Raw genomic sequence first — 18,915 nt, forward strand, 5'->3', positions numbered from 1 at the left:
TTAGCCATGTTGAGTGCACTAGTGTTATCACATAGAAGAGGCACACACACAAAACACCCCAAAATCCTCCAGTTGCTGCTTAATTCATAGGAATTGAGCACAACAGGATGCTGCAACTACATATTCTGCTTCAACTGTTGAAAGAGCCACTGAGTTTTGTTTCCTTGTGCCCCAAGAGATGAGACATGATCCTAGAAAGTGAGCCATTCCAGAAGTGCTTTTCCTGTCCATAAGATAACCTGTATAGTCAGCATCAGCATACCCAATAAGATTAAAACTATCACCTGAGGGGTAATACAAGACCAGGTCCTGTGTACCCTTAAGGTATCTCAAAATATTTTTGGCAACCTTCAAATGAGATTCCTTGGGATTTGATTGAAACCTTGCACATAGCCCCACACTGAAGACAATATTGGGTCTGCTGGCAGTGAGATAAAGAAGAGACCCAATAATGCCTCTATACATATTTTGATTCACAGGAGATCCAGTTCCATCCATGTCCAGTCGAGTAGCCGTTGCAATGGGGGTGTCTATCACTTTTGATGCTTCCATATCAAACCTCTTCAAGAGCTACTTAATGTATTTCTACTGACAAATGAATGTACCCTGTATGGACTGCTTCAGTTGAAAACCCAAAAAGAAATTCAGCTCCCCCATCATGCTCATTTCAAACTCACTTCCCATGAGTTTTGCAAATTCCTCACACAGAGAGTCAGCTATTGCCCCAAAAATGATATCATCAATATAGACCTAGACAATGAGCAGGTTCCTTCCCCGTTTCTTTAGGAACAAGGTGTTGTCAATTTTCCCTCTTTTGAAGCCATTTTTTAAGAGGAACTTTGACAGCCTTTTATACCAAGCTTGAGGGGCCTGCTTCAACCTATACAATGCTTTGTCCAATTTAAACACGTATTCAGGGTGTTCATGACATTCAAACCCTGGAGGTTGCTTCACATAGACTTCTTCCTTAAGAAGTCCATTCAGAAATGCACTTTTGACATCCATTTGGAAGAAGATGAATTCCATATGAGATGCAAAAGCGTTTAGGATTCTAATAGCTTCCATGTAAGCTACCGGAGAAAATGTTTCATCATAATCAATCCCTTCCACCTGATTGTAGCCTTGAACCACTTTCCTGGCTTTGTTCCTTGTAGTGTTTCCATGTTCATCAAGCTTGTTCCTGAATACCCACCTAGTTCCTATAATGGTTCGATCAGATGGTCTAGGTACCAGGTGCCAGACATTGTTCCTTTCAAACTGATGCAGCACATCTTATATGGCTGTAATCCAATCTGCATCTTTCAGGGCTTCCTTGATATTTTTGGGTTCTATTTGGGAGAGAAAGGCTGAGAAGGCAAGTGAATTTCTAGCTTTTGACCTGGTTTGTACTCCAGAATCTAGAGGAGTAATTATGTTGTCAAGAGGATGAGAAATTTTGTGTTTCCAGTTAGACATTTGAGGTTCGTTTGTAGAGGAGGTGGGTATATTTAACTGGTTCTCTTGTGTTCTTCTCTCGGATACTAGTGGAGTACCCTGTACTGCATCAACCACTCTTTCTTCAGCTTTAGTAGTTGTAATTGAGGTACCTGGTTCCAGTGAAGAAGAGGCAGCATTGTCTCTAGTCGGCTCTTTCACTTGGCTTATCATATCTGCCTTTCCATTTATCATGTCAATGACTTCACCAGAAGCTAGTAAGGGCTCTCCATCTTGATCATTTTTAGCACTTTTATCACATGAAGTATAGGACTCATCAAAGATAACATGAACACTTTCCTCAACACATTGAGTCCGCTTGTTGTATATCTTGTAAGCTTTGCTTTGAGAAGAATACCCCATAAATATTCCTTCATCACTCTTGGCATCAAATTTCCCAAGTTGATCATTTCCATTGTTGAGAACATAACATTTGCACCCAAATATTCTTAGGTGAGCCAGCTTGGGTTTTCTTCCATTCAGCAACTCATAGGGGGTTTTGTTCAGGAGAGATCTAATTATGCAGCTGTTCACCAAATATCATGCAGTGTTGACTGCTTCAGCCCAGAAGTTCTTTGCAATTCCACTGTCGATCAACATTGTTCTTGCCATTTCTTCAAGAGTTCTATTCTTCCTTTCCACTACTGCATTTTGCTGGGGTATTCTAGGAGCTGAGAAGTTGTGAGTAATGCCATTTTCATTGCAGAACTCACCAAATTTGGCATTGTCAAATTCTGTACCATGATCTGATCTAATACATGCAACTCTGGACTCCATCTTCACCTGGATTTTCTTCGCAAAATCCACAAACACCTCAAAGGTTTCATCTTTAGTTCTAAGAAACAGAGTCCATGTGAATCTGGAGTAGTCATCCACTATCACAAATATGTATCTTTTTCCTCCCCTGCTTTGCACTCTCATAGGGCCACACAAATACATATACAGAAGATCGAGTGGCTTTGATGTGCTTACATCCTTTTTAGACTTAAAAGAGGACTTCACATGCTTTCCTCTAGCACAAGCATCACATACCTTCTGTACTTTGAACTTTAACATGGCCAGACCATGGACTAGGTCCTTCTGAATTAATTTGTTCAGAAGATAGAAGCTTGCGTGCCCCAGTCTTCTGTGCTAGAGTTCAACATCATCATCAACAGCTTTCAGATAGCTCAAATCACTACTTTGTATGGACTCGAAATCAGCAACATAGATGTTCTTGTATCTTTTGGCCACAAGTACCACTTCACTAGTTACCAGATTAGTAACTGTACATATCTTGGACAAGAACTCCACCTTATTTTCTTTATCACAAATCTGAGAGACACTCAAGAGACTGTACTTTAGACCATTGACATAGTACACATTCTCAATAGAGTGAGTAAGTGATTTCCCGACTTTTCCAACTCCAAGAATGTATCCCCTTTTTCCATTACCAAAGGATACACTCCCTCCTTGCAGGGCTTTTAGTGAAAGAAAGACCATGGTGTTCCCAATCATGTGCTTTGAATATCCACTATCTATGAACCATTGTTGACTGCTTCCTTTCACTATTCCCTGCACAAGGAGATCAAAAGTTAGTTTTAGGAACCCAAGCAAGTTTGGGTCCCTTGTAGTAGGCAAGAGGATGAATGATAGCTCTCGTAGTCCATGCAGGTAATACACACTTTTTGTGGGTAGAACCTGGTCCCTTTTTAGTAGTTATATTTTCAACAAACACTTTGTTTTGAAAGGACTAGACCCTGGCTTGACAATTTTTCTTGAAATGCCCATTGTTCCCATAATGGGTACACAGCCAGTTGTCTGGTATAGTAACATACTTGCTATGGGGGTTATAAGGAGTTTTTTCCCTCTGGAACCCTATTCCCTACATGTTTCCACCATTATTAACATACATGGCAGTGATAGCTTCTGAGGACCAGGTCCACTTTAGAAACTTTTCAAGATCATTTTTTATTCTTTCCAGTTCAGTTTGAAGATGTTTTTTTTATATTCAACACACAGACTAGTTCTCACAGTATTCAACTTGTTTTCAAGCCTAATGTGTTCCTCACTTGCTATCTCCTTTCGTTTTCCAAAATTTCCAGGTTTTGACTCAGTCCCTAGTCCCTCTATTGTTTCCCTTAGGTCTGCAATCACTACCAAGAGATCATCTCTTTCTTCCTCAATCTCAGTCACTCTTTTCATCAAGGCTTCTCTTTCTTTTCTGAAGTTTTCAATAGTTTCCTTATGGTCAACAACTACAACCACTAAGTCATCTCTTTCATGTTCTATGTTAGTAATTTTTTTGGTTAAGACAAATTTTTCTTTCTCCAACTCACAAATGGTTTCCTTCAGATCAACAACACATACTACCAGATCATCTCTAGTTTGTTCAGTTTCTCCTAGCTCTAAGGTCAAAACATCCTTATCCTCCACAACGCTATGATAGGCATAAATCAATACACTAGCTAAAGATATGAGTTTCTTAGGAGAGTAGGATTTTAGATTTCTCTGAACATCCCTGAAATTTACTTCACTGCTGTCATCGTCTTCATCATCATCTGATTGGGCCATCAAAGCAAAAATTGAATCATATTCATTTTCCTCACTTTCAACTGCCACCATGGAGCTATCACCGGCATCAGTTTCATCTTCAAACTCACTAGAGGAGTTTGTCCATGCTGCAAGAGCATGTTTCACCACATTGTCAGCAAATCTATTCCTCTTGAAGTCCTTGTCAGGAACCGAGTTCCATTTGGCTGCTTTCTCAAGGTTGTACTTGGAGTACTTTTGCTTCAGGAGAGGACAGTCTTTGATGAAGTGCCCAGGCTTTCCACACTTATGGCAGAGATCATAGTTCTTTGGTTTGCTAGAGCTGCCCCTTTTCATTATTCCTCCATTTCTTCTGACTATCTTCTGAAATTTTTTGGTTAAGTAAGCCATGTCACTGTCCTCCTCACTCGAGTCATTGCTATTAACTTTGCGTACTAGGTTCTTTTCTTTCTTTGGTTCTCTTCTTTCACTGTTTATATTCCTCTTCATCTCGTAGGTCTTCAGATTTCCAACAAACTCGTCTATGGTCAGCTCATGTAGGTCCTTTGCTTCAGTAATAGCATTCACCTTACTTTCCCAAGAACTGGGCAGGATATAGAGAATTTTCCTCACTAGCTTGTTCCTAGGAATGGTTTTACCAAGTGAGTGTAACTCATTTATGATGGAGGTGAATCTAGTGTGCATATCTTGAATAGATTCATTGTCCTTCATACTAAAGAGTTCATACTCGGTAGTGAGCATATCAATCTTAGATTGCTTTACTTCAGTAGTTCCCTCATGTGCTGTTTGTAGAGCTTCTCATATCCCCTTTGCAGTTTCACAAGCAGAAATTCTATTGTATTCATCAGGTCCTATTCCACATACCAAAAAATTTTTGGCACAAAAATTCTTCTTCACATCTTTCCTGTCTGCGTTGGTGTATTCTTTTATGGTTTTTGGCATCGAGAATGGAAGTTCTTCTAGCACCTTTGTTGGGATGTAAGGACCATTACATATGCATCCCATAACTCAGAATCCTCAGCCATGATAAAATTATGCATTCTTGTCTTCCACCACCCATATTATTTTGTTCATAAACCTGGGTGGTTTGTATGTAGATTGACCTTCTTCAAAATTTGGTGGAGCAGCCATACAGATCTTTCCTAGGTGTTAGCCTGATAGGAGGAACCTGCTCTGATACCAATTGATAGATTATATGAGTCCACCAAACTATAGAGTACCTGTTCCTCTATGAGTTTTTACTGAGAATACTAATAAAACAGTAAGTAAATAAGATACAGGATTTTTACATGGAAAAATCCCACACAAGGGGACAAAAACCATGACCTACACTCGTAGGCTTTCAACTTCACTAACTTGTAAATACTCTGTTACAAGCCACTTTGTAATGACTCTATTACAAAGACTTCAACTCAACTAACTTGTGATACTCTTATCACAAGCCACTTTGTCACTCACTAGTTACAAAGACTTTAACTTATGACTAACCCTAGTCACCACACAAACTCAGAAAGTTTATGGTTTTACACGTGGGTTCCTAAGCAACGCTTCTACCTAAGAAATTTAGGAATTACAATAAGAACAATCACAAAGTTACAACTCAACTAAGGATAACAAAATACTAGATTTAAAAACTGGTCCGTAGTAGCATTTAAGTTTGTTCTTCAAGCTCTTGAGAATTGAGTTCACTGTGTTCAGAAGGCTTGAATGCTTGAAGTAAATTGTCAAGTGTTCAAGTGATGTTTTGTTATAAGTCTCTTCTTAATACACCCTTGATGACATCACTTGAATGATGTAAGCACTCGATAGGTCAAAAGCAAGTGACTGCAAAATTGCTGCACTGTGTGCACTGTTTCTGTAGCAGTCACTTTCCAGCTGTGCACAGTTGACTTTCGTACTGCTATCAGGGAAACACAAGGGATCAGGTCCTTGACTTGTTTCTTCCTTTTCTACACTTGCAGCAATTCACATTAGCTGGAGTCCAGGCTGGAATCCGTTCATTTGTAATATGTACCAAGTATGTCAGGTTCCCTATCTGGTTCTTGACTGTAAGTTTGTTAGATCATCAAAATATAAGACAAAAAAATTGAAAACCCATCATATAGATTATGTCCATCATGAATTTTATTCTATTAGGAGCATTAATAGCTAAAATATGACATTTAGCTTTGGTCAGCACATGCTCCTGCAATATTTGCAAATGAATTATCACTTGAAATTCAAGTTCATATTTTCTTGTACGAGGATCTAGATGTACTCATAATAATTCATTCCACATATCACTTTTCAGCTGCTCATTTTCTCCCCCCTAATGTTGGGATCACCAACACATATCCTAACCTTCTTGGGGAACCCATCTTTTTGTATTATGGTGGGATAATTAAATTATATAGCACATTCATATTTTTAGATGAAAATTATTTGGTTCCTGACCCTGAACCAATTGTGATAGGGAGAATTTATCCTAACTTGGCTAGATGCATACAAGTGCTGTTGTATATTAAATAATACATCTCATACCAAATTTTGTTCTCATAACCAATGGTTTAGCTATAATTGGAGGCATACAATTTTGCTAAACCAACTTGGATTTAAATTAGCATTATCAAGATAAATCATCATAATTTACATTCTAGAACTGTGCTCTAATAATTTGAGCATGTAGCCTTGCAAAAGCCAAACTGCAAATTGATAATAAACTCACATGCGACGATACAATAGATGCATCTATTAAAATCATATAATAGTAAACGGTCCACATGGCAGGTGACTGGGCCTATATATATATATCACCTTTTATTTGTTTCAGAAATCAAGAGATTAAATCCCGACCTTAACTGGTATATCATGAGAATACGCAGCACAAGAGAATTCTTGAAGAATCTTCTATTTCTTCAATATATGCCAATGTGAATTCTCAATCAATTTTTGCATCATAATTGAACTGGGATGGCCAACTGGCCATGCCAATTGGTATTTGTTTTAGTAAACCTCTAGTTTACTTGTGGCATGTGATTTCATCATCATGCTTATACTTGTGTAGTACAAATAGAAGAAAAGTCGTGTACGCTTTCATATTTACCCCGTATGATTATAGTAATATAAAGATATTCAATCTTCCTTTCATTTGTAGTCTCAATATGCCAACCACTTTGGCTGATATCTTTGAAACTCAAAAAATTTCTTTCAAGACTTACTACAACACCAGTGCCATAAATAATTTTATTTATTCGGCTAGTAACAAATTCACTCTTCTGGAGCTCTCAATAATTTTGTACTATAAGATCTTTTATAACACCATTCAAGTGGTGATTTTTTCCTTCACAGAGAAAATTATATTATTTATGTCACAGTCAAAATCATTATAGGAAATACTCTTTTCTTGCTTTACTTTTGCCTTTAATAATATTTGATAACGTCTAGCAAAATATATTTGTCATACCATAAATATGCAACCAATGACAGATTCATGTAATCACACAGTAAATTCATTATCTTTCTCAAACCTCCCTTAGAGGTGAGTTGTAGCATTTATCCAACTATGCATGAGCATGACCTTAACCATAATTTTTTATCACATATATATTTCAACATTCACTTTCAGGAATGAGTTTGCATTTACAATGCTTATCACAAGTCACATTTTCAATGAATAGACTATAATCATGTGAACATGTCTCATATTAACAAATCACTCTGATACATATTTCCTTTACCTTTGAAGGGTTATTTTGAGAACCCTTATTGTTCTTCGTTTTGCGGCTACCAATGATGACCATTATTATTTTAGTCGTTAGCATGCCACGTTCATTGGTCAACCACTTGTATTCATTTAGACATATTATGCACCGCTACCAAATTCACTTCAATAATAGAGCAAATCAAATGGGACATGCTTCATGTTTTTTCATAAAAAATACATTAGTTTTCTTTAGTCATCATTATATCATCAATGTGGTGCATTGAGACTCAAACTCATTGCCTTACCCATATAAAGGCATGTTACACCATATGAGTTGGGACTCAAACCTAACTCTTATCATCATGGTGCACCAGGACTTAAACCCGATGTCTTATCCTCGTGGTGCACTGGGACTTAAACCCACCATCTTACCCTCCACGTATTGCATTACAGGCCAAAGTGTCTAGGGACTCACCCTCAAGCCTTTAAAAATATTGTAACTTCATGATTATATGCATAACAACAAGCACAAATATTAAGATTATTGCTATACATGACTGTAATAGTAGAGTAAAGACAATCAAACATTAAAAATGGCAAAAAATTGAAAGATTATCTCTAACAAGTCCTCCGTTGAAACTAAAATGTGTATTCTTTGTAGAACTACAAGTTGAACCATCCACAACATTACAACTGATATTTATCGTCTTCAATTTTCATTCTTAATATTATAAATCAACAACAACAACAACAACTCAGTAAAATCCCAATAATAGAGTCTGGGGAGAATATTGTGTACGCATACCTTACCCTTACCCCGCATGAGTAGGGAGGTTGTTTCCAAAATATCCTTGGCTCAAGAAAAAAGACAAAGGACAAAAGGAGACAATATTAGTATCACTATAGAAATCATAGGAAAAGTAGGAACAACATGAAATCCAGAAGAAGGATGCAAAGCAAAAGCGAAAGCGGAAGCGATGGCTAGTAAATAGGTCATGCACTCGAAAGCGAAAATAGTAAAACACGACATTGTCACTAGCTATCTTAGACAAAAAATCCTACCATATTAGTCCCACAATGGTACGAAGAAAGGCAAATAAGAGTTATATATAGTAATACTATTTAGAATATATTACTGACGAGCGTAAAATCCATGTATAAAACTTAGGCTCGCTAGTCAAAGATAGTATAGTATTAAATCGTCTCCACAAGAATTGGTTTAAATAATATTCTAATAAATCTTCAGTTTAACACTATCTAGAAAAAATAAACCTTTGATTTAAGTTATTACCGACTAATAATAAAAACTAAGATTATCGATTGTGAGAAGATAATAGAAATTTAGTGACTAAGTAACAACGATTGAATATCAAGGTGAGAAGTAAGGGCCGTGACAAGATATGTAATCAACTATTATTCTGGGTAACTCCGTGCTAAGTTTACTCTTAACTTATATTGGTTCTTTCAATTTCAACAGACGATTAGGCTATTTTAAGTATTCAAATTCTTCTTCCGAATGAATGAGATTTCGTTAACCAACCTAATGACAGGTTCTATGAACATATGCAAAAATAAATTGAATGAATGGTCTTACGAAGAACGTCTCTCGACTATTCTTTTAAATTGGGTCAACTGATAACTCTCTAAGCTTTTTCGATTATCTATGAGCGGTGTAAATCAACCCAAGCAAGATAACACAATGCGGATTGTAGCAACACTTCTCTTTCGGTTAAAGTAAAATCACAATTGGCATTGCCATTCAATTAATAACACATTCAACGAATTCAGGCAACTAACAGAAAGTAAACCCCAAACAATAGTTAATCACATTATCTGTCAATAACCCTAAGAAAGATTACTCCATAGTGGAGAAGCTGTTTATCAAAAGAGTATTAGAAGAACAAGAAGACAATACAATTCCCAAATCAAACAAACTTCCGTAATGAATGAATTGGGTGAAGTATTTAGAGTCTCCGTTGTTTCCTTGCCTTCTTCTCTCCAAAAGTTGCTCCCAATATCCGAGATACTTGTTTTGAGACGAGCTATGCTTCATATAGGTCTAACAAGGCCGCCTCCAAATTTACAAAAATAGGCCCGGGTAAAATTACCGAAGGCAAACGTATGCGGTTGCGCACCTTGAGGTGTGACCGCGCTCATGGCCGTACACCTCTGGCAGAATACTGTGTCACTTACGCGCTCAAGTGCGCACTGGGGGTCTCTCATGCGCGGTCGCACACCTAGGTTTTCCTCCTGCTCAACTCTTTTTCCTCCCACTAAGTGCACTATTTGTCCATTGATCCCCTCTGCATCACCTGCACTGAAAGACAACATATTAGACCCAAATTCAACCAAACCTCTATCTAATCATCCAAAACAAAGACGCAAAATGGGCATAAATAATAGGTAACTTTAAGATCATCAATTACCTAACTTACCATCGACATGAACTGTCAACTTATCACTTGACAAAGCAGCAAAAACAATTGTAGCTTCCATGGAAGGTTTTCACTTCTTTTAGGAAGTGCTAGAAGAATATAGCAATTCCTGTTGATAATGTGTTAAGAAACCTAGCTCAAAGTAATAATATAAAATAAGAAAATAGACAAAAATTGTTAGTTTATATGAGTCCGCCAAACTATAGAGTACCTGGTCCTATATGAGATGATGCTTAGAATGTTGTACAGACTGAAAGTAAAGAAGGCAAGGGATTTTTACGTGGAAAAATCCCACACAAGGGGATAAAAAAACCACGACCTACTCTTGTAGGCTTTTAACTTCACTAACTTGCAATCTCCCTATTATAAGCCACTTTGCAAAAACCCTATTGCAAAGACTTCAACTAACTTGTGATGCACCCACCACAAGCCACTTTATAACTATCCTAGTTACAAAGGCTTTAAACTTATGACTATCCCTAGTCACAACATAAACTCAGAAGTTTACGAATTTTGGTTTGTTCCTAAGACAATGCTTCTAAGAAAGCAAACTAAGAATTACAATGACGAACAAATAACAAGACTACAACTCAACTATAGATGTACATAAACTCATTAAGAGACTGATCTTTAGTGGAGTTGTCTTCTTGTTCTTGACACACCAGTGACTTCAATGCCAGATGAATACTGTTGTTGCTTGAGAGAATATCACTGAATGCACAAAGAATGATGTGTCTTGCACCATGTTGTTTTATCACAAAAGATATCACAATAGATAGTGATGTCAACTATTGGTGTACGCTTCTTTCCAATGAGAAGTGACTGATGTACTGTCTGCACAACCACTTCTGGGCAGTTGCATTCCAGCTGGATAGTCGACTTTGTACTTCTGTCAGGACACACCAACAGATCAGGTCCTAGTTGTGTTCCTCTTCTGTGACAATTGCTAGATGGTCACTTTCTTCTGCTACGTTCCAGCTGTTCATTTGACTTGTACTTCTGTTAGAGAACCCTAAGAGACCAGGTCCCTGTTGTGTTTCTCTTTATAATATTTGCGTACAGTTACTGTCTTGTGCTTGTGTCGGAGAACCCCGAGGAACCAAATCACCAGGTCCCTGTTATGTTCCTCCCTGTGGTCGTTCATCCATTTGCTGATTTCAAACTTCGACCAGGTCACATGAAATGTATACCCTGTGGGCCAGGTTCTTTATCTAGTTCTTCACAACAAGTTTGTTAGATCATCAAAACATAAGAAACATAAGGCCAAGACATTGAAAACCCATCAAGAATGTAGAGAGCAAGAGATGAGAGATTCTTATTTCTTCCATGTATTCAAGTGTTCTCCAAGTATTTTTCAAGTATCTATAATATCACCTTTCATCCTCTATTTATAGTATTACATAGAGGTATACGAAAGAATGCCATAAATATGGCATTAAACATTTGAGATCATAGAGGAAGATCATGGGGAGGTTATGAAAATATGGATGTTACAACCATAAGTATTAGAGTAGTGGGAGTTAGGGAGATAATGGAAAAGAGTAGTGGGTATTACTCCTTTATGAGTTATGGACATCCACCATTAGATAATTATTTATAACATATATGATTTTCTTTAAAAAAATGTTAGAAAATATTTGTCATCCTATCATAGGATGTAATATTTAATAGGATTATAAAGCGCATCCATTTTTATTTACTTTAAAGAGTGCTTGATCGTAGCGTGAATCATCACTTTCTTATCAAGTGCTATTGAATTGCATTAATCTTTTTGTTCTTCCATATTCATATGTCAATATCTATCAAATTCTTATATCTTTTTGAATTTGAAATGTTGTTTATCGGTAATTTTAAAATTTAAATAGAACATATCATTATTTAGGATTCATATTGATTTTGTAATTATTAAAATTCAGTCAAGCTTGAAAGCATACACCAACGAAAAATTATTATTAGGCTAAGAAAATAAATATCAATGTGTTACCAAAAAAATTCTTAGATAAGAATATTTTAATAGATCATATGTTTGTCAATTTGTTCAATTATTATTAAATATATAGTAACTTATCAAAACTTTATCTATAACTCTAACAAAGTATAAAATAACATTCATGTGGAAAGAAATCCGAAAACTCCACCAATAAAACCGAACCAACCAAACCGATATAGTTGGTTTGATTTGATTTGATTACCGAACCAACCCGACTCGTGTACACCCCTAACTGTATATTCTCTGCTACAGCCTCCAGCAAGACAGCAACGCATTCAAAGTACTCCAAGCTCTATGTAACCACAAACACAAGGTTTGATTCTCCAAATGCTAGTAGAAACATATTGAAGAGGATATATAGTTAATTGGGTTATCAACCATCTCAAATCTTAAAAATAACTCAGCACGCCCAGATATCCGCTTATTTAAGACTTATGGCATCGAAGATCAACATGGCGGCGCAGCAATAGCGTAGTTTTGCAGTGAACTATAGTTAGAATCTGAAGTCTTTCTTGAGTATGAAAAGACACCAGTGAGCTTTTAGATGAAAGAATAGCTTTCTTTACTGTTTAAATGATAGAATAAGATTACCAAGGTTTCCATTTGCACGAACAATCTTCCGCTTTTGGACGTTCTTTTGTCCAGAATCCGCCCTATAGTACGATTCAGTGCGTGATCAGTTCAAGTTTCCGCCGTAGCTCATTCTTTTCAAAGGCCATAACTTACAAACCTTTTATAAATATTGGAAATAAATCTGGTGTTCATGCAAAGGCTTGATATGCTTTTGAAACCAACTTGTCTGGGCATGTTCTGGCCTTGGACTGGAGTAGTAAACCTTTAGCCACCATAAAAAACTTGTATAGTCAGGTATACTACACCACAAGGACCTTTTTCTTTGCATAAAGAACAAATGAACTCTGCTGAAAATATTGATATTTGATACATTTAAGAACTCCTATGCTAAGTTGCCTTCAGATGTAAAGGACGGTAGAGAAACAGAGATCATCTCATACCTCCCATATTCGCAATCTCTTGTTGGATTAATAGTAACTTTAAATTTCAAAGGACTGTTATTCTCCTGTTGCAGTAGCAACTTCAGTAAAATTAACCAAACCAAATAGAAATTTGATCCTACATCGAATTTATTATTTTCTTTCAATTCCTTTTCCTCGTTGGTGCTTGATGTGTCAGTGGCTGCAATACCTTCCCCAGCAGCACTATGAAGCACAGTCCTTTCAGCCGTGCCATTCCTTCGGCAAACTAAATTTGGAGCATGATCTTTTCCCTCCTTCAGCCTTTTATAGCAAGAGAGCACTTCCTCAGCTCTGATGTTTCCAAACAACACTTCAGCTGCCTTGTTTTTAACAAGAAGTGGAGCGTACATTGAAGCATCCCACACATATAGCTGCAACATTGAGATAGTAAATTTTAAAAGAACTTCCAAATAAACAAACATAAACCAAGAATAAGAGGTTAGGTGCACTTTGGCACTGCAGCTAATTTCTGCTCCAAAGTAGATATCTCACCCCTGTTCATCATTATAATTGCGTGATTGAAATGTCAATGAATTTGAAAAATCATCTGTGATACTGGTGTCAGCTAGAGTGAAGTTTAAGTACCAGAATAAAACATAAAAAAATCAGGTGCCGATCACCACGGTATGGAAGGAAAACCGCAATATAAGCAGTAATGGTGAAAAAGTTTTCTGGAGCTAATTTTTACAAGAACAGAGAATGTTACCAATTGAAAAGAAAATCTTACCATGAAAGGCCGATATATCGTGCTTACAACATGAAGGTGATTGGAACTCTCCTGACAATAGAGTGATGCGGCATTTTTAACACTGCCTAAACTGTTGCAAACCGCGACGATATAGTAGTTGCTAAATGTTACAGGCATATCATCAGCATAGATATGAAAAGGGGACTGGTAAGCTTTTCCTCTTACCTAGATTCGTAACTTAAAGGAGTACCACAGAGATGGCAGCCAGCAGTAATTAGATCGTCAGCCACATCACAATCTGAGTGCATGTATAGTCTCTTGCTAATGAACATGCTTTCAGTAGCCGATTCAGGAAGATGTCTCCACGTAATTGGCAGAAATACTTCACCGACAGATGCATACAAGGTTACCTTGGAGGAATCAGGAAGATTAGATAAATCTTTAAGAGAGACACAACCCTGAGATTTTGTCTCTTCGTGCACTTTCCAATTTATTGATGGCTGTTTCCACTGCGAGTACATGAAGCCAACATTCATATATTTCATAAAGCAAGCCCGATTTACAAATATCGTTCAACTGCAGTCACTTGACAACAGATGTGAAGTAATACATGAGCATGCACCTATCACAGTCATATGGATATCAAATGATCTTGAATAGTAGCATTAAGAAAATACAAATCAGCAATAACAGCCATTTAAAAGCCATAGGTTTCTTCCATCAGAAAAAGGTATAATTTGATGGACTACTTGGACCTCTCCTTATTTTGACAAACATCATAGACCTTTCCACTTTAACAGTAAAAGTAATTGGCTTAATTTCTCCACAACTGGACCATATAACTCACATAGTGATGCACCTCCGACAGAAAAACCCCAGCATAGCATAAGTATTGAACTCAAATCATTAATCTGGAACTTTATAAAAATTTCATTTTCATAGTTAAGCTAAAATTAAAAAAAAAATCAAATTACTCTTTCCTTTATTTCTTGGGTAGATACAGTAGCAATTGGGAGAAAAATAGGAGCAAATAATTCAAAACATTTTTATTACATCATTAACTTTTAATGTCCTAGTAGAGACACGGAAATTTTCTATATAAAAAAAACTAGACTAGAGGAAAGTTTTTAGATATAGGGGATGTCCATTTAGTTTGACTAAACTAGAGTGGAGGTCCAAGTAATTCACCCAAAGTTAATTCATTAATTAAAAAAAGAACGAAAGGCACTTATTGGTTGGTGCAAGATAAAGCAGCCCTGAACTACATAACAGAGGACAAGGGATTCTAAAAATAACTCCTTCTGTTGCATACATACATCCAAATTTTGGTTTTCATCAGTGTGAAGACTGATTAAGGAGGAAAAGAGAAACCCCCATAGGAAGGGCATAGGGAAGAAAGAAATTTGAGAAGGAGAAGAGGATGCTCGTTAAATAAACTCTTAGTCTCTGCTCAAGTGTACGCAACTGAAAATTAGCACTGAAGTTCCAAGAGAAAGAGGAAACCTGATGGTTGTTTAATTCAACAGCAGCCCCCTGCTGCAGCCATTTCACAATTTTTTGAAGCTTATCCTTTGCTGCCACACCAATTCGACAGCTGAGCAACAACTCGTCTACACCTGCAAAGACGATAAATCATAATCTTAGCTAGGTCTGCCCCTGGAAAACTTTAGTTGAGCCGCTTATCTGAAAAGAGTAGTTTACAGAAATTGAGTGTCCAGTAATGTATCAATGATCCTCCAAAGCCAGACCATATCTACCAAAGACAATGCATAACAATCTCATAAATTCATCAAACTCAACCATATACTTATAGCTACAGAGTGCCCTAGGGGGAGGGGGGGGGGGGAGAAAGTGAGAGAGAGAGTAAGTACCTTTAGAAGCAAGTGACTTGTATGAATGGAGTACACATTGCAAAGTTGAGCAATGTACAGTTCTAGCCTCAATTAATCCACCAACTCTTGTAATCTTAACATCTGAAATTGAAAAAATAAATATTAAAGCATTACCTCTGGAGTCTGGAGCATCATCATTATTTGCAAGAACACACAAACGACATAGTCAACAGTATTTAAACAATACTGATCAGCGGATAAACCAGTACAACAAACACAAGTATAGCAGATTCCAAGTAAGTAAGAAGCAGAGAGGAAAGAAAGCTATATGAGTTAATGAATTTAGAAGATCCTTTAAGGCAATGACGAAGCAGTGAGCACCAATTACATCACAATCGAAATGAAACTTGTAATTATGAACGGGCTCTTCGTAAATCAATAAGAAATCCTGCCTATTTTTGTTTATGCTTAAAAGATCTTGTGAGTTTATTTCTAAAATCCAAATCCTATCTGTATTCATGTTTACTGTTTATATGTTGAGTGGTAAAATATGCCACAGGCGACAAATTGCATCAGAATTACAATCTTGGATAGTGCAAAAAGAGGTAAAAAAGACTTTTTTGGTTAACAAAAAACGTGTAATTAAAGGAGTTGGGGTCAAATTAAGAATAACAAAAGTTGTGGGTAATATTAAAATTTTCAAAAATCATACTCATTCAAACTAATTCAAATTTTCATTAAACTCTTCTTTCTCCTTTCTCCTTTCTCTTTCTCTTTCTCTTTCTCTCATTCTTCTTCCTTACTTTCTTCTTTCTCTTCAATTTTGCTGATGCTGCAGGTAGTTCAGGTATGTCATCTTCTTGTTCTTCTTCGTTTTCTTCTTGGTCTTTTTCTTCTTTCCCTCTTCATCCTCATAATTTCATCATCTTCTTCTTTTTTCATTTTATCTTTGGTTTAAAATATACAAGAGAAAGAGAAAAATATGAAATTTTACAAAGTGGGTATTTTGCAAAATACTCTCGAGAAATTTTGAGACATCCCCATAAATGAGTATTCTGTTGAAACATCTCTTAGGATATTGGAAACATCTTCCCGTGATGTTTGAAACATATCCCGGAATGTTTGAAACATCTCTCGGGTTGTTTGAAACATCCATTGGGATGCTTGAAACATCCTTCTAAATGTTTGAAATATCTCTCGGGTTGTTTGAAACATCCATCGGGATGTTTGAAACATCTCCCGGGATAATCGGATTGAAACATCTCCCGGGTTGTTTGAAACATCCATCGGGATATTTAAAACAATCCCGTGACGTTTGAAACATCCATCGGGATAAATGAAACATCTCACGGGATGTTTGAAACATCCATCGGGGTAGAGTAGGAGGGGATGTTTTTGTAAATAAGAAAACTTTGGGGGTTTTAAAAATTATATCATTAACTCTAATCACAAAAGTGTCCCTTCTACCCCATTCTTTAACACTTTTGTCTTAACAATTTACAGTATATAAGTTTTGAAGTGTCTTAAAAATTTAAATCCAGTGAGCACTCTCATTGTTTTTGAATTGAACTACATATACAGTTGAAGCAAAAACAGAATAGTGGATGCAGTGGTAAACTTTTTTTTTTCTTCTGAAATATAACTTTAAAAAATAAAAATAAAAACTTACTTTGAAGCAAAATGACATCGCCAGCGACAAATTTGGAGGCCAAATGTTTCTGCCAAATTGAAACAGGAAAAAATGGGCGGGAGTCATCGCCCACTTGTACGTCCGTCCTAATGACCTCTGCTCCACCTTTTCTCCATAACTTGTACTGCAATATATATAAACCAATTGATCCAAAGTAGCGAAGGACATAAATAAACAACAGAGAGAAAGTGTAAGTACCTGAATTGGGGTGATATTGTGAACCAAAACGAGGAGTTGGACGTACTCGCCGATGTGAACTGCTGCTCTAGAGAGGTCAATTAGAGGACCGTAGCATACTATTGCCGCCATTTTCTTCTATTTTGGTTTTTGCCATGTTTTCTTCCTCCCTTTTCTCTCTTTTGGGCTTTTCATGACCCGACCCGGTGTTTGCTGTTATACATGGGTGAAACGTCACGGGCTAGCATCCAAGAGGAACTTTGGGCAAATTATACATTTGGCAAAATAGTTACATCTGCCAGTTAATTATATAAAAAATATATTATTAATCTTGTACAAAATATGTAATTTATATATTATTAATATATAAAATATACCAACTAGTATTATTTTTGGCAGCAGCTATATATTCATGTGAAGGGAGTTTCTCATATTAGATTTTCAGGATCTTGCTAGTTACTACTACCATTTATTTAAAAGTTTATGACAATTGTAGAAAAATAATTTTTTATCTCATGCGTATAATTTTTGAAATTTTCATAATTTAAATATTGTTGAAAGGAAAAATAAATTTATTGGAGACAAGAAGATCCAAAATGCTAAAATTTTACCATTTGGAGAATTTTTGAAAAGTGAAAGGAGGTCAACGTGAATAGGTTCGGCCGAACCTGTAATTTAAAAGATAGCCTTGCTTTTGGTAATAACTAATAACCCTCTTGATTTTCATGTAGAAACTCGCAAATAGTGATATAATCAATATATATCAATTGGATCTCACATGTATTTCTCTGAGATTATTTGATTGCTACAATTTCCCCTTTGTATAAGCTTAATTAATTGATTGTAATCAGTTTTTCTCCAACATTCTTTTTGGAAACGTATTAAAAAAACCAGACACAAGGTCGTTTTTTATCTAAGATAACGTCGTTCCAATTAAACAATTTGGTAGTACAAAGAAAGATCTCAACACCTTGCTACAGACAGCATTAAAATAGCTGTACGCGTCTGTTAGGAGAAGGGGAAGTAAAGAAGAATATTAGTCTTAATTCGTGCACGCTAAGTATCACTATTCACTATAACCAATTTAGCACTCTATTAGTCCTCTTAATGAATTCAATATTGTAAAATTATACATACAATTATATTCGCTCATAATCTCCACCTTCGGATTTCGAATAGGTTAGATACAACCTGCCCGCGCTGAAGTGATCAAAAGAAATTAAGGATTGATTCAATACCAAATTAGAGAGCAAAAATTAAATACTAACACGCCCGTGCTTAACACTTAGCATCACAAAGAATTGTTTGTCCCAAACAAAGAAAAGCAGAAATAAAATTAGCCCAAATTCGTATGACACTAATTAGTGGTACAGTAGCTTGTT

At 36.4% G+C, this 18,915-nt stretch overlaps 1 protein-coding gene across 1 annotated transcript; it reads right to left on the minus strand.

The window, feature by feature from the left end:
• Positions 1–12,982: 12,982 nt before the first annotated feature.
• On the minus strand, positions 12,983–17,769 carry LOC107770303 (uncharacterized). The gene is made up of 7 exons (XM_016589597.2): positions 17,555–17,769; positions 17,336–17,480; positions 15,706–15,807; positions 15,338–15,450; positions 14,060–14,343; positions 13,874–13,964; positions 12,983–13,517 (listed from the first exon to the last, which is right to left on the minus strand). Exons 1-7 carry the CDS (start codon positions 17,663–17,665, stop codon positions 13,068–13,070), a joined length of 1,296 nt encoding a protein of 431 aa, XP_016445083.2. The 5' UTR covers positions 17,666–17,769; the 3' UTR covers positions 12,983–13,067.
• Between the last annotated feature and the right edge of the window lie 1,146 nt (positions 17,770–18,915).

This window comes from Nicotiana tabacum, chromosome 6 (assembly GCF_000715075.1).
Source record: "Nicotiana tabacum cultivar K326 chromosome 6, ASM71507v2, whole genome shotgun sequence".
Lineage (NCBI taxonomy): Eukaryota > Viridiplantae > Streptophyta > Magnoliopsida > Solanales > Solanaceae > Nicotiana > Nicotiana tabacum.